The 25,462-nt window shown below is 45.7% G+C and overlaps 1 protein-coding gene across 1 annotated transcript in view; it reads left to right on the top strand.

Moving 5' to 3' along the window:
• The window catches only part of TEKT3 (tektin 3), a 121,397-nt gene that overhangs the window by 37,542 nt on the left and 58,393 nt on the right, over positions 1–25,462 (top strand). The window contains exon 3 of the mRNA XM_085616806.1: positions 10,020–10,103. Within this exon, the coding sequence (XP_085472932.1) occupies positions 10,020–10,103 (84 nt within the window). The remainder of the gene's footprint in view (positions 1–10,019; positions 10,104–25,462) is intronic.

Raw genomic sequence — 25,462 nt, 5'->3', positions numbered from 1 at the left:
TATGTGGATCGGTATATCGAATCAGAGAAGTAACTCGGGCTACAAACTTGTGTCACCCAAGAAAGGGCTCTAGTGCTTCATAAGATGATGGAGAAGTGGCTAGAGGTGAAGATAAGCCCGGGGACCACCAGCAGGGAGGCTTCGTTTTAGCCTTGAACTCATAACCTGACCGGAGCCAATGCTTCTGGAACCTTAGCAAAGATCTGATGCTGGAAACCAGTATCAATTTCTGAAGAACAGTAAAGGAACACCTGCACCAGATCTGTTTGACACTCTTTTCGATAAGTTGCACGGTATGGGATGCTACCAGATGGGAACTGTTGAAGTAGAAAGCAGAGGGAAAATAGGGCTTTGCAAACCAGCTGAGTATCTTCACATCTTCTTTAAAAAAAAAGAGAAACAAATGAATCAACCATCCAAGTAGAAAAAGTGCTGGATCCCCTCAAGAGAGATGGAACAGTATATGTGTCATAATTATTTGCTGAGTCAGCACAGTTAGAGGCAGAAAAAGCACTCTGAAGAGCTGTGTTCGCTTCTGTATCCATAGCATCCATAGGGGAAGCATTTTCTACGATTAAAGATTCCTCAGAAGAGAGCCCAGCCATCATAGAATCAAGTTTAACTAAAGTATGTGATTATTTTCCAAAGCTGGAGAGAATGAGGTTGCGCCAGAAACATGGGAAACATTGGACATTCTACATCCTTCCATTCCATGGTCTATGGACTTCTTTGTGCTATCTAACACTATCAGGATCCATCCTCTGATATCATTGAAATGAGTCATCTTCATCAAATAGAGAACTGGTTATGGAAAGCAAGGTTCATCCTGATTTGATGAAGGACCTCAATAAGATTGGGTCCTAGAACATAATAACCTCTCTGGTCCTGCACTTCTTCCATGTCAATGTCAGAGTCCAGCTGCTCAGACTCTTAAGGGTGTTTAAAGGCAGGAGGCATATTCATGAGCACTCAGTGCAGTGGCTACAGGCAGATTGATATGTTGTTGCAAAAATGTATTTGGAGGATTTAGGACCTGAGTGTGAGTGGACCTCGCAGCATCCTGTTCTGAGGCAGATGACTCATCAGTATCAGAACAATTCCTGCCTTCTTTTTCTTTTAGTTTAAAAAGCTTTATTGAATATGATAAACATAGTAAACCATCAGCACAAGGAAAATATGACATTGAAAGAAGATTGAAATGATAATGAGAAAAATCATGTATATATAACTATCCCAAAAAGGGAAATATGAACTATACCTAGGACAAAGAGCATTTAAGGTTTTTTGATTTTAAAGGGGTAAAGGAAAGAGAAGAAGAAGAGAGAGAAAAGGAAGAAGAGGGGAGAGAGAGAAGGGAAATAAAAGAAAGAGAAGGCAACAGACTAAGTAAATGGATAAAATCACTAAAAGAAGGGAGTTACCGATTTAGAAATAAGAAAGATAATTGTGATAGAAAAAAAGAAAATTATAAAAATAAAAATAGCTAAAATATGTAATAGTAAGAGGAGAGAGAAAAAAATGTCTGGAGAGAAAATCGGTTAAGGGTAACCATAAAAGGTCCTTTTTGATTAATAAAGTTTCAGAGGTGGCAAAAGCACGGTCAAGTCTATGATGCTGACATAACAGGTTCCACCAGGCAGTATATTAAGGTGCCGATTACGATCCGGTAAAAAATTTCCCCGTGCGACTCGTATCCGGTCTTTTTACCGTACGAATCGTACAAGTGCCGTACGAACTGGCAATCACGATTCGCATGGGAAAAAGACCATACGAATCGCATTGGGAATAATTCCCCACACGTCCTCGGGTCGGAAAAAGTGTCCGACACGTCCTCGTACGATTTACCGTACAAACGTGAAAAGCGAAGTCCGACCGGGGAATCACGATCCGTCCCGGGCGTCCGAATGTACAACCGTATGGTTAAAAGACCGTCCGCACCGAACTCCTATAACAACCATGGAGACGTCCAAACAGGTGCCCGGTACGTGCCGTACCCCCCCCAGCCCCCGCATGTACGCGCCGTACCCCCCCAGCCCCCGTACGTACGCGCCGACCCCCCCCCCAGCCCCCGTATGTACGCGCCGACCCCCACCAGCCCACGTATGTACGCGCCGACCCCCCCCAGCCCCCGTATGTACGCGCCGACCCCCCCGTGTATGTACACCCGTGTACGTTCGAGTCGAACCCCCCCGTGTACGTTCGAGTCGAACCCCCCCGTGTACGTTCGAGTCGAACCCCCCGTGTACGTTCGCTGGGGGTGCGCACCGTACATACACGGGTGGGGGTACGACTCGAACGTACACGGGTGTACATACAGGGGGGTTCGACTCGAACGTACACGGGGGGTTCGACTCGAACGTACACGGGGGGGTTCGACTCGAACGTACACGGGGGGTTCGACTCGAACGTACACGGGGGGTTCGACTCGAACGTACACGGGGGGGTTCGACTCGAACGTACACGGGGGGGTTCGACTCGAACGTACACGGGGGGTTCGACTCGAACGTACACGGGGGGTTCGACTCGAACGTACACGGGGGGTTCGACTCGAACGTACACGGGGGGGTTCGACTCGAACGTACACGGGGGGTTCGACTCGAACGTACACGGGGGGTTCGACTCGAACGTACACGGGGGGTTCGACTCGAACGTACACGGGGGGGTTCGACTCGAACGTACACGGGTGTACATACACGGGGGGGTCGGCGCGTACGTACGGGGACTGGGGGGGGTACAGTGCATACATACGGGGGCTGGGGGGGGTCGGCGCGTACGTACGGGGGCTGGGGGGGTCGGCGCGTATGTACGGGGGCTGGGGGGGGTCGGCGCGTACGTACGGGGGCTGGGGGGGGTCGGCGCGTACATACGGGGGCTGGGGGGGTCGGCGCGTACGTACGGGGGCTGGGGGGGTCGGCGCGTACGTACGGGGGCTGGGGGGGGTACGGTGCGTACATAAGGGGGCTGGGGGGGGTACGGTGCGTACATACGGGGGCTGGGGGGGTCGGCGCGTACGTACGGGGGCTGGGGGGGTACGGTGCGTACCGGGCCACCTACTCTGGTCGATTCGCGCCGTACTTCGCTTTTCCGGCACTTTTTGGGTGCCGTGAAAATATTGCCGTCCGGACTGCTGTCGGTTCGAATCGTAATCCCTGGGTCGTGAAACGCTGCCTGAAAGCGTCCCGACGTCACGTCGCAGCATTCCCGGATCACATTCGTATGTATGTTTTCGTCGGTCGGTGTTTTTTACGATTCGTACGGAAATGGTGTTTCCGTGCGAATCGTAATTCCATGTTTGTAAAGTTTTACGACCGGGTACGAGTCGGACGGGGAAAACGCTCCGACCGACGGTTCGTACCCGGTTTTTACCGGATCGTGATCGGCACCTAAATATTTGAGGTGTCCTTCCAATTGGTTGTAATAATCTGAAAAGAAATAGCAATATACAAATCTATAAACTTGTGTACATTACATGAAACGTTCCAAAGAGGTGAAGAACCACCCATAAAGACATGTATGATTTCAAAGGGGAAATTAGTGTTTAAGATATCATTTAGTTTGGACCAGATGTGAGACCATAGGGATTTAACTGATGGGCAGTGAAAAAACATATGAAGAAGGTCACTATCAAGTGCGGGCATGACCAACATTTCTTGGAGTCAAGCATTTTAAATTTATGGAGATCGGAAGGGGTGAGAAAAAGTCTATTGTAAAAAAAATATAAAGTCTGTGTAGTGCTTGCAGAACGGGAAGCGGTATGTATTTTGGACCATATAGAATCCCAAACTTGAAAAGGGAACTCCTGAGCTAGGTCCCTCTCCCATAAGAGTTCTGTTTTGGACTTAGACCTTCCAAATAATGGGTGGGATAGTAATTTGTAGATAGCAGCAGCTTTGAGGGTAATGGAGAAGTCTGGTGGAGGGACAAGGGACAGAGTGTTGGTGGATGAAGGATTGTATTGAGAAAAAATAGAGGCTAGTGTGTTTGACAATAAGAGGTATTGGGAGGAGTGTGCATTTGAAATATGAAAGGAGTCGCAAATGTCTGAGAAGTCCCTCGGGGAGTTGTCTTTGAGTAAATGGTCTTAAGTGATAATACCTTTATCAATCCATTCCTTCCAAAATAGTGCTTTATTATGAATTAACTTTTACGAGCTTATTGGACCAGATCGGGGTTTGATGATAGGAGTCAATATGTGAGGTGAAAAAACGAGACAGTGAATGGGTAAGTGTTTTGCAGAACTTGAGTATGGGAGTAATGAAGCGCTTTGGGGGTTGGAATAAGCGAGTAGCTGTAAGAAACGAAAAGGGCGAAATTTGTGCAAGCTCAATTGAGCTCCAAGCTGTTGGAGGAGGACAGGAAGAACATGATAAGAAAGGCCAGATTTGTTTTAACGTAAAAGCTGAATGATAACGGCTAAGATTTGGAAAGTTTACCCCACCAAGGTCTCTGGGTTGTTGAAGACGGGAAAGAGAAATCCAATTCCTGCCTTCTTAACAGTCCTCAGAAAACGTTCCTCACCATGGTCACACAAAAGCAAGAAAGACGCGTACACTGGTATTTAGAGTGAACAAACATTATGGCTCCCTGCTTCTGGCATGACTGCTGCCATCACTAATTCAGCAACCAGCGGCTGTTGCAATCTTCAGGGAGGAGCTAGATCCAGGATCAGGATCTGCCTCCCCCTGCTCAAAGGGGGAGTAAGAATTGCAAACTTCCCTGGCACTTCTCACAATATTGAGACCTCAAGCCTGCTTCCCTTACCACTGAACAGTACCAAAACACGGCAGCTGCTTCCCAGGAATTTGGACTCTCTGCCACCGGTGAGATCAGCCTAGGGGTGGATAACCACGCCCAAAAATCCAGATAGAGATTACCCTGCACTGGTTAGACACAGCCTTAGAGACCAGGGATCACCCGGCTAAAGATTTTAGTTACATTTGGCATATATAAATAACAGTTAAAATAATGCTTACCACTTCTATGGTTCTAGCCAAGGAAAGTCATGGTGACTGTCTGACAAGACATGAATAAAAGATGCTCTGTGGCTTTGGTCCTGTTTTATCCCAGTCATTATGGGCGGGAGACTAGGTTTGTGATCAAGAATATTTACTGGGATTTAAATATTTTATAAAGGGTAGGAGGGACACAATCTGCTGAGGAATGAGGCTAAACCTCGTTATGTAAAATGTGGGATGTGGAAGACAGATGAGGAGGTCGTGCCCATTGTGCACCACTTGTAACTGCAGATGCAGAATTTTGTGGTTTTTCCAGTGAATTTCCACCTACTGAGGCTCAGGTAGCATTCCAGGAGAAAGTCTATAGCCAGGAAGGAAGGGAATTGGAAAATTGTAAGTGGACGTTTGACCAACCAAATACAACAGCACGACGTCTTATTGGCCATCGTTTATTAATCATCAGAACTATATAGATCTAGTCCGATATAGGAATTATAAATTCATTTTCTGAAAAGCCAAGCTTTGATCAAAATGTTCTGAATTTTTTTTTCCCTAGAGACCTAATTGAATCAATTTTAATTGTTATAAAGCATAAAGTGGAACACTGACAAGTAATTGACGCTGATGTTTCCTATTATTTAGAAATCAAAATGTTCTCCCAAAAGACCACTTAATTCGATAATCCATGTTGTTGCTTTTTTAAGGGGAAATCGGGAATAGGGATTGAGTAAGCTCTACTAAAGCATTACTACATGCACAAAGTGTGCAAAATGCGGATATTTCATGTTATGGAAAATGTCTCAAATGCCACAGGTGCAAAATATTTTCAAATGTAAGTTTTTGCGAAATTGTACAGTCTTTTCCCTCAGTGTACTGGTCCAAGCAGAAAATGTGTCACAAAAGACCAGTCCCCTTGTTTGTGTATGACGTGACATTTGAACGCAAGGTATAGCCTCACTTTACATTTTCACATGAGTTAGTGTAAATTGAATTTCAATAAAAAGTTATAATTTTCTCAAAATTTCACAAAAATGGTAATTCTGTGAAAGTATGAGCCCCTTCACATATTAATTAGGGACTGCATGGATTCAAGACCTGTTTGGCGACCGCCCAGCTACTCAGCAGTCTGTCTAGCCAGCTCGCGTTAGTGGTGGTGTCACCTTGTGGTAACAGGTAATATCTGATAGCAGCAGCTGACCGATTAGGCCTCACATTTAATAGGGTTAGTGATGATAGTAGCCAAGCATACCAGAGCAGCCTATAAATTATAAAGGGACAGAGATGTAACTGTTATCCATTTTTATATAGCAGACTTCTCCCAATTATTTAGGCCCCCGACGTCTTTCTGTACAGATGTGCGCGTCTTCAGTTGTTGGTTTGCTGCCAAGGGAGGGCGTCAGGGCTGTCCAAATCACTTAGGGGCAGATCTATGTTGGAGTTGCGCCACTTTTACGCCGCCGTTGCGTCACTGATGTGACGCAGCGGCGGCGTAAACCCTGTGCCACGTTGCGCCCTATTTACATCGTGACGCATCTATGGAGATGCGTCACGGTGTAAAGCCCTGCGCCACATGAAACCTGCGTCAGGTTTCATGTGGGCGTTTCCACGCAGGGGGGGGCGTTCCGTCGCAGGAACGCCCCTGAAAAGTGACTCAGTGAAATCTATAAGATTTCACTGAGTCACTTTCCCAACGCTGATGCGTCAAAACCCTGCGCCTGCTTGAAGCAGGCGTAAGGCTTGACGCACCATGTTAGGTATGGGGTAGGTTGGAACAGTGCTGAAGTTGCGTCGCGCTTGCGACACAACTTCAGCACTGCGCCAACCTTACGCCGGCAGATACGTCACGCATCTGCTTGTCCGTGCGCCACGATGCACCGCATTGTAAATGCGGCGCATCTGCGGTGGCGCAAGGGCAAACTTGCGTGACGCATCTTCCCTGGCGCATCCATGCTGATTTGCAGGGATGCGCCAGGGAACATAAATCTGCCCCAAAATCTCCCCGTGCCTCAATGTGTAACGTAACCGGTGCTCATGTAAAGCGCTCCAATACCTTCGGGTCGAGTTCGCGCTATATAAATCTGCAATAAAAAAAAAATACTATACCAAATATAGTAAGAGTGGTGTTATGTTGGGTTTTCACTTTGAACATGGCCTAAAGAGTGGTGCATCGCTGCGACCTGTCAACCAAAACCAAGCACGTTGAGGTGTTTTTAGAGTTTATTTCTGCAGAGTGATTCATAGTGGGGTGCAGGTCATTGAACCCTTCTCCTTAACCCGCCAGCTGTATCAGTCAGCGCGGCCCCTGCAGGTAAGAGCTGCGGGGCCGGCTGGGGGGAAGATTTCGACGGAGGATGACGAGAGGAAATTAAATAAATAATTAATTTCCCCTCGTCATCGTCAGTAGATCTCCTCCCCCTCCTGGCCCTGCTCACCGCTCTTACCTGCACTAGCCGAGCTGGTATCAGTTAGCTCTTCTGCTTGGGATCTTTATGGACCTCTTGTTAATCTGGGCTCAACTATACTATACTAGGTGTTAGTGGAGAGTTAGGGGCATATTTACAAGAAAGTGGCGAGACGTGTCTTTAAGCCAAGAAGGCTAATGACACGCTCCTTCACTTTAGAAACACAGGGCTGCACCATATTTAATATGTAATATTATGCAGCCCTGCATTTCCCCCTGCGCTGGCGCTAAATTAAGCTGCCTAGCGCCAACACCAGCACACTTGCACCAAAGTGCATGGGTGCCTGTGTTGGGGGAAAAACGTTCTATGTGCAGGAAGGCCCCCCTTCCCGCACATAAACAATCTTTAAATGCTGTTTTGTAACTTAATGCAGCACACATAAAGTTGCAAAACTGCATTTTTTTAAAAGGGTTGTTTATATGCAGGAAGGCGGACCTTCCTGCCATAAACAATAATTGGTATTTTGCTGTTTCTACGTGTGCTGCCCAAGCAGCACACATGGAAACAGCAAAAACGAGGAGAAATAAAGCACTTCTCCTCGTTTTGCCTGTTTAAGTGTGTACTACCCCTCTTTCTTATGAACAACCACTTTCCAGTGCTGATCGGACGCGGAGACTATCGCCACAATATACATGCTGAATACGGGGAAGTTTTTTGAACTTTGGTGAGGAGGAATGGTTTCCACAGCGGGATAATCAAAATAAATCGAGTGCTTTAAATCACCGAATATAAGGAAATACTTTGAACCCCGGTCCCATGAAATAATGTTTTTACGAATGCTGATTAAAGCCACACCTGGGCATTCAATCATCTAAGAAAAGGTTACAATTACGACTGCTTAGCAGTACCTCTCTGATTTTATCGCCTCCCCTCACGCCGCTTTGGGTGGAGCTGGGCGAGAATTAAAACACCGGAATTTAATGAAAATAAAGGTTTTTATTAAAGACACACTGTGGATTGATCCACGATTCCCGAACTGACAGAAGGAGACATATTGAGCCTGTGGTAACTTCAGACCATAAAGGGTGTCAGCTTATCTTCCTGCCTGATTCGTCAAGTACTCCAACACGATCGGTGCGTTCAAGTGATTGTCACCTAAAAACTAGAGGTTGTTCATAAGAAAGAGGGGTAGTATACACATTGTCCTGAAGAAGGTGGTGTTATTCTACTTTGGTACTACCGAAACGCGTATTGATTGTAAAAAACTAAAGGTTGTAAATACTGTTATTAATTCGTTTGGAATAACCATTATTGATGATCAATTTGTATGTCTACAGATTATATATCTCTCGTTGATGGCTTTGTTTTAAAAAAGAATACAAATTATATTGTTGTTTGATACATCAATTATTATCTTTATCTTTATTATTGTGGCTAATCATGTATTTATTGCACATTCTGATGAAGTTTTAATTAATTAAAAAAAATGTTTTTCTTTAAACATAGTCTTGGCTTTTCCTTTTCTAGACTGGTGAAACATTTTGGGGTGATTGTATTATCTAAGTGAATATAGGGATTTTTTAGATCATAGTCAAGAGTAGCTGCTCCCTTTTTTTCATTACTGTATCTATATACTCAGTAAACAATTTCTGAAAAAAACTAAGCTCACGTTGCGTTGAGTCACCCTTCTCTCACATGTATGTAACAAGTTGGTCGTGATTTAGGAAATTCTCAAGGACTAGTGTGGATGTTCAGGCAGATAAAGGCTCAATTTACACCAGGTCTGTCAGTCACACTTCAACACTTCCAGCGAGTAGGGTGAGCCCATTCTGGACTTTGTTTTTGTAGTTGTATACAGCAGAAATTTGCCATAGGGACATTAGAACACCAAAATATGTTACACTTTTGTTTATAGACACGGGGAGGCTAAGTGATTCGCCCAGAATTACAGTATGTTGAGTCAAGGCCAGGATTCGGACTGTGGGGCATATTTACAAAAAACTGTTGGAGCACGGAACAGCGCCAAAATCAGCAGCACCACATTCCGACATTTTTGAAATGCAGGGATGTGCCATATTCACAACAATACGGCGCACATGAATATGGCACACCCCTGTGCTTCCCCTAGCTCTGGAGCAAAAAAAGCAGCCTAGTGCATACGCAGGCTCCCTGCCGCCATGTAGCAGGGGTGCCTACGCTGCAGGGACAATTGTTTACGTGCAGTAAGGGACAACTTCCTGCACATAAATAATCATTCATGGTGATTTGCTCTTTCTATGTGTGCTGAGAAATTAATGATTTCTCCTCGTATTGCCATTCTAACACCTGGTGATCCATGGCATTAGAATGGCACTGTTTTTGGCACTGCCTCAGCCTTGTAAATCTGGGGCAGCGTCAAAAAGCAATGGGTGTTGCAGTGGAACGCCCACACCCATTGCACACCCCTTGGGCATATTTACAAGGTGGCGTTAATCCACGTTAATTGGCTTAGTGCCACCTTTAAATATGGGGGAAAAAGTGATGCTCCAGTGACGATTGGGACTTGTAAATATGCCCCTTAGTTCTCCAGTCCCAGGGCTTCTCAAGTAAGCAGCTTAGCTGACACAGTGCTTCCTTGGGTGGTCCCTTTTAAGTAACCTTGTGTGCGCTTCTTGTTAAACAGGTGGCTCAAGAATGTTTGTACTTCAGAGAAAAGAGGATGTCCATCGACCTTGTTCTGGACGACGTCGAAAAAGAGCTATTGAAGGTAGGTCAACAAAGGCCTAGGAATACATGCTGCTCATAGAAATCGAGCGTGAACCCAAGCTAGGAAACATGCTATTTAATTTCTGTGGAAGAAGGGTTCAGAAAACCTCTCCTGTTTTCTAGTGTGCAAGTTTCATATGAATGATAGGGAGCTAGAGAGAGGAAGATGGGAAGGAAGAGACAGAACCATAGAGAAAAAGGGCTAGAGAGGGAGAGAGCAGTTTAGTATGAGAGAGAGTGGGAGAGATTAAGAGAGAGAGAGCAGGAAACCGAAAGAAAATGAGAGGGAGAAATGGAGTAGAACATGTGTGTGCATGTGCATGACAGACGAGAAGGGGTAAAGGGAGAAGGCTAGACAAAGAGAGAGAGTAAGAGAGAAAGATAGCAGAAGAGAGTGAAAGAGCAAGAGATGAAAAATGAGAACTAAATAGAGAAAGAGAGTGAGAGAAAGAGATAATAGTCAGAGAGTGAGAAAAAGGGACTAGGGAGTGTGTGAGAGAGCTAGAAAGTGAGAAACAGACAGACAAGAATGCGAGAAAGAGAGGTTGAAGAGAAGGAGATGAATAAAGGGGCAAATAGAATGACAACAATGATAAAGAGAGGCAAACAGAGTAAAATAGAGAGCCAGAAATGGGTGGGATGTTAGAGGGACTGAGTGAGAGAAAGAAACATCTTGTATCAGTAGTGAACTGGGTTTTGTGTGGCTCTTCATAATTCGCTTTCAAATCTAGATTAGTATATGCGGTTCAAAGACTCTGGTCTTGGTCCTAGGACCGGCAACTCTGCTAAAAAGGCAACAGACCCTCAGAGGGAGGTGGGGGATTGCTGGTCTTGTGGACCTAGTTCAGCTACCACTTCGAAATATGTAGCTAACCTTAGTCTGATAGTCTTGTGGACCACACAAAAGCTTACAGTGGGCCTACAGCCCCTCTTTACTTACCACTGAGTGACTTTATTATCACTATCATTTCTTTCTTTCTTATTAGATGACTTTTAATCCTCTTCTTGTGTTTGTCCTTCCTGTGGAGCATAGCATCCATAAAATCCTTTTGATTAACTTGTATTCTTCCACTTCGTACATTTAGGAAACAAATTTTAGGTCTCACCTAACAGCGCGCATGCGCTCTCGCTGCAAGAGGTATTGTAAATAGTAAAGGACTTGGAGCCAGCCCATTACTTACCATTTGGTGGCTTAATTTTCATTCTTTTTAGCTGCCGCTTAATTGGCCACCATATGTCTCCTGTCACTTCCTTTTGCTTCTCTGGAGCATGGGCAAAGTACTAATTGATTTCATTTGATGAGTGTCCTTCTGCCACTTAAGCTGTGATTCAGGGTACTTCTTTCATAATTTTCTGTCCCTCATTTCCACTTCCATGATACACTTTGGGCAGTGCTGAAGTTAGTCCATTTCTCCTTAAAACTCACATGGATTCCACCTCTTCTCTGCGCATACAAAGTATGGGTCTCTTTAAAGTGCTTTAGTTTTGTGCAGCACAATAACCAGGGTTGGACTGGGATAGAAAATGGGCCCAAGCACCAAAATATATAGCTCCCATTAGCGAATCATATAGCTAAAAAAGTGGCCCACATTTGCAAATCAAGGCAGCTTTTAATCAAAAACACATCTGTATTCGTGTTTTGTAATGTTTGGGGGGGCACATGTGTTTGTGCTTACTGCAGGCAATGTTTGTTGTAATATGAGGGAAATCAACAGAAAGCCAGACCATAAAATATGCTTTCAAACTGTGAAAAAAACAGCCTACACTCTGACTTATCAGACTAGCTCATCGGGCACTGCCAGATTGCACTGTAGACCTGTCCGACCCTGTCAGCAACTACTCCATTCCTCCTTAAAACCTGTACCTAAGTCCTCATTCTCATATATATTCCGCCGAAAGCCCTTTCTGGCGCCCTTCATTCATAAACACTTAGGTGCGAGAGATGTAGCCTAACGACCACAGCTACACTTTACTCCACTCCAATCTACTGCACTTCACTCCACTCCATTCTACCCCACTCCACTCCGATCTACCTCACTACACACCAATCTATCCAAATCTACCCTCTCCCCTCCAATCTATCCCAGGCTCCAGTAAAAACCACACAAATTTTAACACCACTAAAACAGCCATCCATAACACAGAACAACATAATAAAAGATGTATTAGAAGGAAATAACCCAAGTCATAGCATTAAATGCACGACATCCCAGAACATGGCGGAAGAGCCAGAGGATCACAGGATGCCCAATAGCAATGGTAGTACACATACTCGTGCTAAAATAGCGAGCAAAACAAATTCTAGCATTAATCTGGTCAAGAGCATCTCTTGTCAAATCCCCGATACCAACGACTCATTGTCAGCAACCAACCATATGGCATATCTTTTTTAAAACGTTACATTAGAGGCACTGAACTATCAATCAAATAAGATGGATGTTCAAGTAGACCTGCTTAATATCACGGCAAAAGCAATATCAGGGATTGACCAAAAAATTGGCTAATTTGAACACCTTAATCACACGGGCACAGGCTTACGCAACCACATTAAACAAGGACTGTGCCTGTTGCCCAACAATTGTTAAACTAGTAACAATCCTGGAAGTCCTGACCACTTTCTTTGAGGACCTAAAAACCATAGTAACCAATGAAGGTTGCAACAAAATACTTGCAAGGTCTCAGAAAATGACCATGAAAGAGGATTCAAATGAGGTCAGCACAAACATAGACTCAGATTTTGATAATCAACTGATAGTCAACATAGAAATACCATACATGGAGGGCAAGCAGGAAAACTTAACCCATTTCACGCAGGTGAACCTGACACGACGCATGAAGAAAAGGCTAAGAAAACAACAGAAGTGCGAAAAGACTACACAAATTAGAAGAAGCTGGGAGCAGTCAACGTATACCTTGATAGAGCCAGCAATAAAATCGGCTCAAAAGCCGGACCGGCAACTGAACAAAGAACCATACCCGATCTTCACTAAGATGCAAAAACCAAATAAACCATCAAGAGAATGTCCTGCTATGGCGAATATCACAATGGAATCAGCTACCCAAGAAATGGAGGTTATTGAACAGGTGGAGGTAGCTAAGAAAGGTCCACCAGTTACAACAGAAATCCGCCTGGATAAAATCGCACATGAGCTTCCTAAAGAGACACCCTGCGAAGGAAAGAACTTCAGCCTGTGATTGGTAATACACCTAATTCTTCTGGAGAGATATCGTGCAAAGGAACTAAACACCCACAGATTGTGATTGTTAGCAAACTCCATCTTGCCGACACATGCAATACAAGCAAAAGTATCTTTCAACCACTTTGTAAATCAAAGGGTAGGCACGATACTTTAAACAGAGGAAATTTACTAAGGCTCCTTCAGCACATACCATCACTGTCTAATATAACAAGTGTAGATATGGTTAGTGTTCATTTTGAACCAAGGGATGAAGATTCCCCCCAGGAAAACACGATAGTGACCTGGGTAAATCGTCATATTTCAGAAGCGGTGCTTATGGAAAAAGAAACCTTTAAAAACTGGGGGATAGCAATAATGGTACCTGAGCAAGAAAAATATCAGCGAATTTTACTTGAATCATCAAACACCGCCAACTACACACCGAAAGTTAAGCAACACCTCCATAGTATATTGAAAGGTACCTCGAAAATACAATTAGATCAGAATTATAAAAACCTTAGCATATCAGTAAGAACACAGAAGGAGACGATCATAAACAGAATAGTAAAAGATGAGGCACCTCAAAAAATCAGATGGAGAGATCTACACAACAGGACAAGCAGTGAGACACAGAGTGGCACTCACTATACCTGATGTACAAGAGTTCAACGCTGATCTTTCGGGGGGCCCTCAAGACCAGCTCACTACAAAATTATCAACAGCGGTAAAAACCAGCACTCCATGCCTCACTCAAAACACACAGCCTAGTCTTAAAATTGTCCCCTGGAACGTGGCAGGTATACATAAAGCTCTTAAACAAGTAAAAGCAATAAACAAACTGCGTGAAGGCGATATTCTATGCCTACAAGAAACCTGGGCCACAGAGTCGGTACATCTGGAAGGCTACGCCGGTTTCCACAAACTAGCAACTAAATGTAACAGGTACGGAAGATCATCAGGAGGGATCTCGATTTACGTTAAACATGCAAAACAATTCACAGTAAGGATTATAAAAACTGAGTCAGACATGCTGCAGGCACTTGTAGCTGAGGGAAAAGGGGATAGGGAAGACAGCGTCTACCTGCTCATAATAGAAGTATATCTAAACGCACACGGCCATTCGAAATTAGAGGCTACAAAATCTATGATTAAAACATTACTGGAAATCTTATGCACATACTTGTTACCAGCCAAATTGCTTGTGGGTGATTTCAATCTGCACCAACAGGATACGAAGTCGAGCGAGAGGCCACACTTAGCTAGCTCTGAAAGAACTTTCAATAACTTCTTACAAAATTATGACCTTAAATCAGTTGAGGAGCTACTAAAAAGTTCAGACCCAAAGGGCTCAGGAACGACCACATTTAAGAATTGTTCGACAATTGATTATATCTTCTTGTGCAACCAACTAATTTGCAAAATAGCGCACTTTGAAATGAACAAACATGATACTAGTAATCACGCAATACTGCAGGTTGAATTGAACATTACTATTAAACAACGGAAACGAATCAGCACAGTAGCTCAATCAATAGGCATTGAGGAATATGCCCTAGTCAGAACAATAAAATGGAATGAGCATTAGGGCACAGCATTTAAGGTATGGAAAGACGAACAAGAAGGCACAGGAAACCATCCTAGTATTGAGCCCAGCATGGAAAACTGGTCAGAGTGGACCTCTGCTCTGAAAACAGCTCTTAGTAATAACAAGAAAGCTGATTTAAAATTAAAAGTGAAACTCAGTGCACAAACCTGGTATAATAATACGTTACCTAAATAAGGCAAAAAGAGCTCATAAGATTGCAGGCACGCAAAGAACATTGGATAAGTGCAACAAACTGCATAATGAGCGCAAGCATTTGCTATGGATGCTCAAGCAGAATAAACTAGAGGAAGAATGGATCCATGAGCTAACAAAGCCTCATAAACACAGACAACTTTGGCAATATATAGCTCGGTTGGAAAATGACAGAGTTGACCGGCGCAACTCTGTCCACTCCGATGCATGGTTGAGACATGTCTCCACAATCTATGTAAAAAAGGAAGGAAGGAAGGTCACATTGATCCCAGAAGCAATGTGGAATGCCCCACGGAGAGTACAAACAACGTAGTAGAATTTACAACTGAAGCCGTGAGTAAAGATCAAGATGGCTCAGCTGTTGAAAAAGTAGTAAAAAAGATAATAAAAGATGGGGCACCAGGGCCCAGTGGCCTCACGGGTGCAATGTTTAGAGAAGATCCAGCATACTGAGGAAGAGTCCTATCCAATCTATTCACCGAATGCCGACTAAAGGCCAAGGTGCGAGACTTGTGGCACGGGTCAATCTTAAAACCTATATTCAAGAAAGGTGATAACACAGAACCAAAAAACTACAGATTAACCCCTTCGGTGCTCATGACGGAATGGTTCCGTCATGACCCACGGTTGAGCTGTGCTCATGACGGAACCATTCCGTCATGACCACACCCGCGCAAGATTCCGTCAGCACAGCGGCGGAATCTGCGCAGCATCGAAGGGGTTAATTGCCCTCCTGGATATTGAAGGGAAAGCCTTTCGCAAGTATGCTATTAACAGAATTAAACAGATGGGTCGAAGAAAATGAATTCTTTCCCCTCTACCAAACAGGTTGTTCGACAATCGATCACATCGTGGCCATATCATACTTAAGCCAGCAAGCCAATGTCAAAAACTAAAAAAACAGTCTTTGCCTATTTTGTAAACTACTCAGCAGCCTTCGAAGGGGTGCCTCGATGCAAGCTCTAGACTAAACTGCGCAACTGGCAAATTCCACCAGGCCTCCTCAACGCTATTATTTCACTATATATTAACACTTGGATCAAAGTCAAACTAGCAAACAATACCACAACAAAAAAGTGTTTTACTGATCGAAGCCTAAAACAGGGATGCGTACTAGCCCCAACACTTTTCAACTTATATACAGCAGACCTGGGCAAGATGCTCCATAATGCCAACCTTGCAGTCCCCAAAATCGTAGCTAACAAACTTCAAATATTACAATGTGCGGATGATCTAGTGGTGATGGATCATACTAAAATTGGGCTACAAAGGGGATTGAATGCTTTAAACACTTAAAATGTGCTAAATGAATTAACAATAAATTCTGATAAGACCAAAGTAATAATTTTTGGGTTTTGCACTAAAAAACACTTCTCAAATTGTACGTAGGTAAAGAGACAATTGCTGTTTCGAAATCTTATAATTACCTTGGGTGCTGGCTGAGCGACTCGGGTAAAGCAACTCTACATATACACAAAATAAAATCTAAAGTACAGTCGACAATCTACGCTCTGTGCAAATTACATGAGAAAATGCAAAGTTCAACGACCATCCCAATCAGAAAGGTATTACAATATAAAATAAGGGCAAGTGCGGGGTATGCACACCATGCATTCCCAGGTAAAATGGACACAATGATAGAAAAAGCGCAATGCCAGGCCTATAAACGCATATTCAAGCTACCAAAATACACTCGTTATAGCTGGATTCGCCTGGAGTTCGGTCTGGCGCAACAGAACAAAGAATGTTTGGGTGTGTATGCCAAATACTACTACCAAGTATTCAAAGCCCCTGATGGAAGCTTGAAGAGCATGCTAAAATCGATCTATGGAGGGCCAACTAACCCATGGCAAGTCTATATGCAGTATGCAGTAGAAATATTAGACTTGGCAACACAGAACTGGGGTCAATACGACACAAACTACCCGGTCATCAAAAATGCAATCAATAAACAATGCTATCAACTGTCACGAAAAATTGATTTAGCACATCATGGAACTGGAGGAGGTCAATCTGGGCTGATTGCACCATACATAGAGCACAAAACCCAGCCTTACCTTAGTCAAGCATTGGGGAGGAAGGCCCTAAAAAACATTCAGTGGGCCAGAGTAGTGCCCCTCCCAATTAAAGAACTGAATCCCGGGTGGAAATCCCTTGATCATAAAATCAGCTGTAGAATCTGGGGGCATATTATCAAGCACGGCGTTAAAATTATCACCGCTTTAGCAGAAGAAAACTGCCGCTAAAGCGGCGATAATGGGCTTGATAATATGCCGCAGAGAATTCCAATAGAAGCCCATGTTGACACCAGAACATGGGCTTCTTTGGGAATTCTCAAGGGCATATTATTAAGCCCATAATCGCCGCTTTAGCGGCAGTTTTCTGCTGCTAAAGCGACGATAATTTTAACGCAGTTTCTTGATAATATGCCCCCTGCAATTTTAAAACAGAATCCTTGCTATACTTGATGTGCTGCTGCCCCGGCCTGTTACAGTCTCGTCAGAAACCTTTAAAGCCAATATATCTATGCAAAGGAGCTCGGACAGTGAAAGTTGCACTCTCTGTTCTATTTTCATGTATCCTAACGACAGACTTGGCTAGAATCGGGGGACACCTGGCCGAGGTGCGTTCCAGACTTGCTGAAAAATAAGGTTTTCGGCAACCGCGGAGGAGTTTTTAACCATATCAAGTGATCTTAGAGAAAATAGACTTGCTTTGGATGGATTAAGGCACATTTTAAAAATGACACAAAAATTTCTGTCACAATGCTTTATATATGACTCTTCGCTTTTTAACTTAAATTGTATTCTTCGAGAAATGAAATTGGTAAGAATCTCAAGTGAATTCTTTTTAACGTTCTGATTTTAAAGTTTTTTGTTATATTGCAAATGGTTTTAAGTAACTGCGCAATAACATTTTTCATTCATTCCTATCCCAATCAATCAATCAATCAGAACAGATTTAGAGCGCGCTACTTACCCATGAGGGTTTCAAGGCGCTGGGGGGGGGAGGGGGTGAAGCAGCTGCTGATGGAACAGCCAGGTCCTGAGAAGTCTCCTGAAAGTCAGCAGGTCCTGGGTCTGTCGCAGGTGGATGGGGAGGGTGTTCCATGTCTTGACGGCAGGTGGGAGAATGATCTGCCACCAGTGGTCGTTCAGCGGATGTGTGGGATGGTGGTAAGGGCGAGGTCTGTGGAGCGAAGCTGGCAGTTAGGGGTGTAGAAGGTGAGTCGTTCGTTGAGGCATGCCGGTCCGGCGTTGTGAAGTGCTTTGTGGGCGTGGGTGAGGAGCTTGAAGGTGATCATCTTGTTGATCGGGAGCCCCAGTGCAGCTCTCTCAGGTGGACGGTGGTGTGGCTGTGGCGGGGTATTCCGAGGATGAGGCGTGCGGAGGCGTTTTGAATGCGTTGGAGTCTTTTCTGGAGTTTGGCCGTGGTTCCCGCATAGAGGGCATTGCCGTAGTCCAGCCACTGCTGACGAGGGCTTGGGTGACTGTCCTTCTGGTGTCGGTGGAGATCCATCTGTAGATCTTGTGGAACATGCGGAGGGTGTTGAAGCAGGAGGAGGAGACAGCGTTGACTTGCTGGGTCATAGAGAGCATTGAGTCCAGGATGAAACCCAGGTTGCGTGCGTGGTTGATGGGTGTCGGGGCAGCTCCCAACGTGGCCGGCCACCAGGAGTCGTCCCATGCGGAGGTGGTGGGGCCAAGGATGAGGACTTCCGTCTTGTCAGAGTTCAGTTTCAGACGGCTGGTCTTCATCCACTCTGTGACTGCCTTCATTCCCTCGTGGAGGTTGGATTTGGCGGTGGCCGGCTCCTTAGTGAGGGAGAGGATTAGCTGGGTGTCTTCGGCATACGAGATGATGTTGAGGTGGTGTGCTCGGACGATGTTGGCGAGCAGTGCCATGTAGATGTTGAAAAGGGTTGGGCTGAGGGATGATCCTTGGGGTACGCCGCAGGTGATCGTGGTGGCTTTGGATCTGAATGGGGGGAGACGGACTCTCTGGGTTCTGCCGGTGAGGAAGGAGGTGATCCAGTTCAGGGTTTTGTCACGGATCCCTGCGTCGTGGAGGCGTGTACGTAGGGTGTGGTGGCAGACGGTGTCGAAGGTGGCCGAGAGGTCCAGGAGGATGAGGGCCGCGGTTTCGCCGTTGTCCAGTAGGGTCCTGATGTCGTCGGTGGTGGCGATGAGGGCGGTTTCGGTCCTGTGGTTGCTGCTGAAGCCGGATTGGGTGGAGTCCAGGAAGTTGTTCTCCTCCAGGAAGTGGGTTTGTTGTCTGTTGGCGGTCTTCTCAATGACTTTTGCCGGGATTTGGAGCAAGGAGATGGGTCGAAAGTTCTTGAGGTCCTTTAGGTCCGCCTTGGGTTTCTTGAACAGGGCGTTGATCTCGGCGTGTTTCCAGCTCTCCGGAAAGGTGGCAGTCTCGAAGGAGCTGTTGATGATCTTTCGGAGTTGGGGTGCAATGATGGAGCTTGATTTGTTGAAGATGTGGTGGGGGCAGGGGTCGGAAGGAGAGCCGGAGTGGATGGTGTTCATGATTTTGATGGTGTCTTCGTCATTGATGTGGTTCCAGGAGAGCAGGAGGTTGGTGTATTTGGTGGGTGTTGGGTCGGGGATGTCGGCGTCTGTCGTCGGTGTCTGGGTGTCGAAGCTGTCGTGGATGTCTGCGGTCTTGCGGTGGAAGAAGGCGGCCAGGGAGTCGCAGAGTTCTTGCGATGGCGGGATGTCCATCGTGCTGAAGGTGGGGAAGGCGAGTTCTTTCACGATGCTGAAGAGCTCTTTGCTGTTGTGTGCATTGTTGTCGATGCGTTCCTTGAAGGCGGTCCTTTTGGCGAATCGGATGAGTTGGTGGTGCTTGTGTCTGGCTTTCATGAGGGCTGCGTGTTTGTCTGGTGTCTGGTCTTGGCGCCACTGCTTCTCGATTCTTCGGCAGGTTTATTTGGAAGACTGGAGGTCGGCATTGAACTAGATGGCTCTTGTGTCGGTGCACCTGTTGGAGGGTTTCCTGATTGGGGCGAGGGTGCTGGTGCAGTCGTCGATCCATTGTCTGAAGTTGTGGCCCGCTACGCTGGTGTCAGAGGGCTCGGATGGGGGGTCTCGGGTGAGGGTGGTGAGGAGCTGGTCTTCGGTGACTTTGTTCCAGCTGCGGTGTGGGATTTGTTGCAGTTGGATGTGCGTGGTGTGTTTCTTAAAGGAGAAGTGGATGCAGTGGTGGTCGGTGCAGTGGAGTTCGGTGATGTGGGTGAAGGTGATGTGGTTGCTGGCGGTGAAGATGGGGTCGAGCATGTGTCTGGTGGAGTGGGTGGGCATTGTGACGAGCTGTTTGAGTCCGCGGTTGGCTAGGTTGTCGATCAGGGTTGTGAAGTTGCTGTTGTTGGGGTTCTCGAGGTGGAAGTTCAGGTCTCCGAGGAGGATGTAGTCTGTGGAGGCGAGCGCGTGCGTGCTGATGAGGTTGGCGATGTAGTTGCTGAACTGTGGTCGGGGTCCCGGGGGTCTGTAGACAAGGGTTCCTCTGAGGGTGGTGTGATCGACGTGGATCTGGAAGTGTAGGTGTTCGGCCATGCTGAGGGAGTCTTCGATGTTGGTTGAAATTCTAATGGTGTTCCTGTGGACGATGGCGATTCCATCCCACTCCACCCTGCCCATCTCTACTCTACCCTACAACACTACACTCCCACCCCATCTATTTTACTCCAATCTACTCCACCCCACTCCAATCTACCCCAGCATCTCCCAATCTACTCCACTCCAGTCCATCCCAGTCTACCCCAATCTACCCAACTCCACTCCACTTCACTCCAATCTACCCCACCCCACCCCACCCCACTCCACTCAACCCCATCTACCCGACTCCACTTCAGTTTACTCCACTCCACTCTAATCTACCCCACTCCAGTCTACCCCAATCTACTCCACTCCAATGTGCCTAAATGAACCCCACTCCAATCTACACCACTCTCTCCAATCTATCCCACTCCAATCTACCCCACTTCAGGTAACCCACTCCACTCCAAACTACTCCAATCTACCCCACACCACTAAATATATCCCCATCTACCTCACTCCACTCCAATCTCCCCCCACTCCACTCCAATGTATCCCATTCCAGTTCCATGTATCCCAATCTACCCTATTCCAACCCACTCCACCCCAATCTACCCCACTCATATCTACCCCGCTCCAATCTACCCCACTCTACCCCACTCTACACCTCTGCCCTCTACCATAATCTACTCCACCCTGCCTCAATCCACCCCACTCAACTCCAATCTACACCACTCAACTCGAATCTACCCCAATCTACCCTACTCCAATGTACCCATTTCACTACAATCTACGTAATCTACTCCACTCCAATTTACTCCCCTCTACCCCAATCTACACCACTCCAATCTACCTCAGTCTACCCCACTCAACCCCACTCCGGTGTATCCCCTTTATTATACCCCAATCTACCCTACTCCAGTCCACTTTAATTTACCCCACTAGAATCCACCCTAATCGATCCCACTGCAATCTACTCCACTCCCATCTAACCCAGGCTACCCCACCACACACCACCCTACTCCACCCACTCCATTCCACTAACTTTTAGACATGCTGAACAGCAGCAGCTCTGGTGTATAATGTGGCTAGAACACATTGCCAAAGCCAATAGCACTTGCATAGGTGAGACCTATTGGCTTTGTCGATGTTTGTTTCTCTTTCTTTCAGCACTCCTTGAGAGTGCATGTGTTCTCTAGCTCTCTTCCTCGTGTGCTGCTTTGCTCTCTGAAACACCCGTCCCCTATGTGGCCTCATTCGTTTACTCATTCACCACTCCCGTCCCCCCTTGCTTTCCTCGCTCCTCCCTGGCATATTTGTCTTGGTCTCCCCTTCCCTAGCCTAGAGTGCTCCGTTGCCCCCACCCAGTACGGGTTGCTTTCCTCTCTACCCATCCCTCTCCCCCTCCCCCACACCCATTCCTTGCTCTGTTGCTCACCGAAGACGTTGAGCCCCATAACATGTTTCTTTATTCGTGATAGGTTGTATTGGGAGCCTGGAAGCTGTCATGTTTTACTGAAATCTGGTCTCTTTTCACAGCATATCAACCTTCTCGTAGCAGGTAGAAATATGTGCCCAAAAATACTTTTTTTGCCCACAATCGGGGTTACCAAGTCACTCAGAAGGAGGCCCATAGTACATTTTCTTATGAAATTGTCCATGACCGGAGTTCCCTGAAGAGAGGGGTTATTTGGGTACTCGGAAAATAGCCCGTTGAGGGCTTTAAGGGTGTCTAGCTGTCCTCATTAAGCGCTCTATAAATACTCTAAGCTCCCCTGCCAAGGCGTGTACTCGTGAATAGTTACCTGGATACCCAGCACCTTGCAGTGCGTGCCAGAATACACCTCAGACGTATAGTGGGCACTGTACGTTACGTACTTTGATTTAATTCAGATTTGTAAAATCAGGGCTGAAATCACAAGCAGCACTGGAGACAGAGGCTAAGATTTATTAAACATTAACGCGTCATGCAAAGAGGCGCAGATAACGGCGCCAATCAACTGTCACACGTACCGGAATTATTGGGAAGCTGTTGTAGTACTGACACAGCATTGCGTTACGTACTGCAAACACCTGCTACTCTATGCAAAGTGAGTGTAAAAGAGCCCTAAAATTACACGATAAGATCAACTAAAGTTTCTCAAAGTGGCGCAAACTGTTTCTGTGTTAAACACCAGCACCGAATAAAAACAGTCGCCAATAACTGGCAAAGGGTACGCTGCTCAATATGTTAGGCAAAAGGTGTAATGTCTTCAAAAGTTCAGATATGTAGATTTCTGTCCTAAATGCTCAACTTAGAGCATGAAAGGTGAGCAAAACGCAGCCAGGGTAGGCCTTTGCTCTAACTGCGACCTGGGTGGGAATCAGATTGGGGACCACTCCCATGTCTGCATTTCGTCCAAACTGTAGCAAACTACTTGCTATATAAGCTATACAAATCGCAAACTATTAACTGCGTTGACTTTTCAAATGTGTTTTTTTTTTTGCATCCTGGTACTTGTAGTCTTGTGAGGAAACCAGTAGCGGCCAGGATGGCTTGTGGGTGGGGAGGTGGGCACCGGGTTGCGTGGGGAGTGCGTTGCGCAGGGGGGTCAGTAATTTAAAAATAAAATAAAACCTACCTTTCTGACGGCCTATGGCAGGAACAGGAAGAAGGAAGCCTCCCTCCCCTTTCCTAAGCCAATCACAATGCTCCCATGGAACGTTGTGACTGGTCGTGACTCCGCCCAGCCAGGGGCTGTAGGGGATGGCATGTTCTCCATGTAGGCTGCAATGCAGCCTGCATGGAGAAGCGCAGAGTGCACATGACTGGTTTGGGTGGCCCAAGAGGGCCGACCTAACCAGTCATGCGCATTCAGGAGTGGGCAAACCACTCCTGCCCTATCGGGGCAGCTCCACCCACCTCTAAGGAGGGTCAAAAGGCTGAAACATGTAGACCTTTTTCTTCTTGTCACCACCCTGTAGGTATACATTACCTGTGCTAGTGCTTTTTGTTTTAGTCCTGATACCGAGGATGAGCTAATAAAGTTGTATTACGTACCTGGTAGATAGTTTTATTTCACTACCTCACTACTTTAGTTTCTTTTGCGCTGCATACCTCACCCCACCTAGTTTCTCATTGTTGGATTTAGTACATCCAAGACTAGAAACAAAACATCCTTGAGCTCCTCCCTCTCAGAGAGGGGGTTGTAGCCCATGGCGGAACTAGACTTTCCCGTCACGAGGAGAATCCCAATGATGAAGCATGCTTCCTTTGGTGGGTGAGGGATTTCATCCTAATAAAGGGATATCCCCAGGGGTTTATCTTAGATGTTGTCTCTCTTCTTTTTGTTATAATTTTAGACCCGATGGTTCTTTGTAGTGTTATAGCTCCGCCCAGCCGCCTGCCCGCAATGCAGAAAGAAACATAAAATGGTAATAACCAAAAGTTATTACCATTTTATATTTTGGCTTTCTCGCACTGCGAGAAAGCAGTGGGGCAACGCTCCTCCACCCTAGTGGAGAAGCCGCCCCTGGAGGACAAAAATAACTACAAGCACTAGAATTCGAAGAGAAACACAATAACTTAATAAAATACCACTAGACATCTAACACAAATTAGTTCAAAGACTACCAGACAGCATAGCTGTCTGAGAAAGCTTTCCTGGGAATGCATTCCGCCCTTTGCTTACCATTGGATTAATGGGTTGTAACTCACATTTGCTTGCTTTCTATTTGCTGACTTTATTTGTTTTAGACTGTCCAGCTTGAGTTTTCCCCTTTCCTTGTCTTAATCCTTTCTACTGTATCCTTCCACTAGTACTAATTTTCTGTAAACAGGCCTTTACATCTTCTTGTTGTCTTGTCACATTTACTGAGCATTCAAAGACAGAGGTCAAATATCAGGCTGTCTTCCAGGGTACTTGGTGTTTACTTTTCTTTCTCTGACTTCAAAGTGAGAGGATTTATGTGACAATAATGCTGGCTACTCAGGGTGTGCTTTACAGTGTTATTTTTCTCTAGCACAAAACAAAATGTAAATGTCTGTAAATGAACTGTGCAGATATTTCAGAATATGGAAAGCACAAATAAAGCACATTTTTGGTAATTCTGAAGTGTAGTGGAAACAAATATTTTAATACAAGCAAAACAAATCAATACACTAGGTGATGACATTTCCTCACATTGTCATTTGTGATTTGTATACTTTGGTCAGTAAAACTGTATGTCTGTGCAAATGGAAACGTCATTTCAATTGAAGATATGTTGTCTGTAATGGCAGTGCGCTACCACACCATACATACTCCACTTTAGCCTGACTCCATTCTATTCTGCCCCACTCCATGACATTGCAGTCTATCTTGCAGCATTCTACACTACGCCACTCCACATCACTCCAAACTGCGTCACTGCTCTATGCTCTGCACCACTCTGCACTGTGCCTCTCCACTCCAATGCACACTACTCTACATCTCTCTACGCTGTGCCAATGCACTCTCCTCCATACTATTGTATTAGGTACCACTGCACTCTTTGCCTCTGCCCTCTATTCCAATCCACTTTTTAGCCACTCTAATCTATTTTGCACCACTGTGCTTTCAACATTCTATGCCACTACACTGTATGCAACTTCACACTACTCTGAAAAATTCTATTCTGTGCCACTCTTTTCTGCTGTCCGCCATTCCACTCTACACCACTCCACTCAACGCCACTACAATCAATCCTGTGCCACTCCACTCTACTCCACTGCACTCTTTGCCGCTGTACTCTATGCCACTGCACTCCACATCGCTACACTCTACACCACTGCTCTCCATGCCAATGCACTCTACACCACTTTACTCAAAACCAATGCAGT

This window comes from Triturus cristatus, chromosome 7 (genome assembly GCF_964204655.1).
Source record: "Triturus cristatus chromosome 7, aTriCri1.1, whole genome shotgun sequence".
Lineage (NCBI taxonomy): Eukaryota > Metazoa > Chordata > Amphibia > Caudata > Salamandridae > Triturus > Triturus cristatus.
The sequence above is the reverse complement of the archived record's forward strand: the minus strand, read 5'-3'. Positions and strand labels throughout refer to the sequence as shown.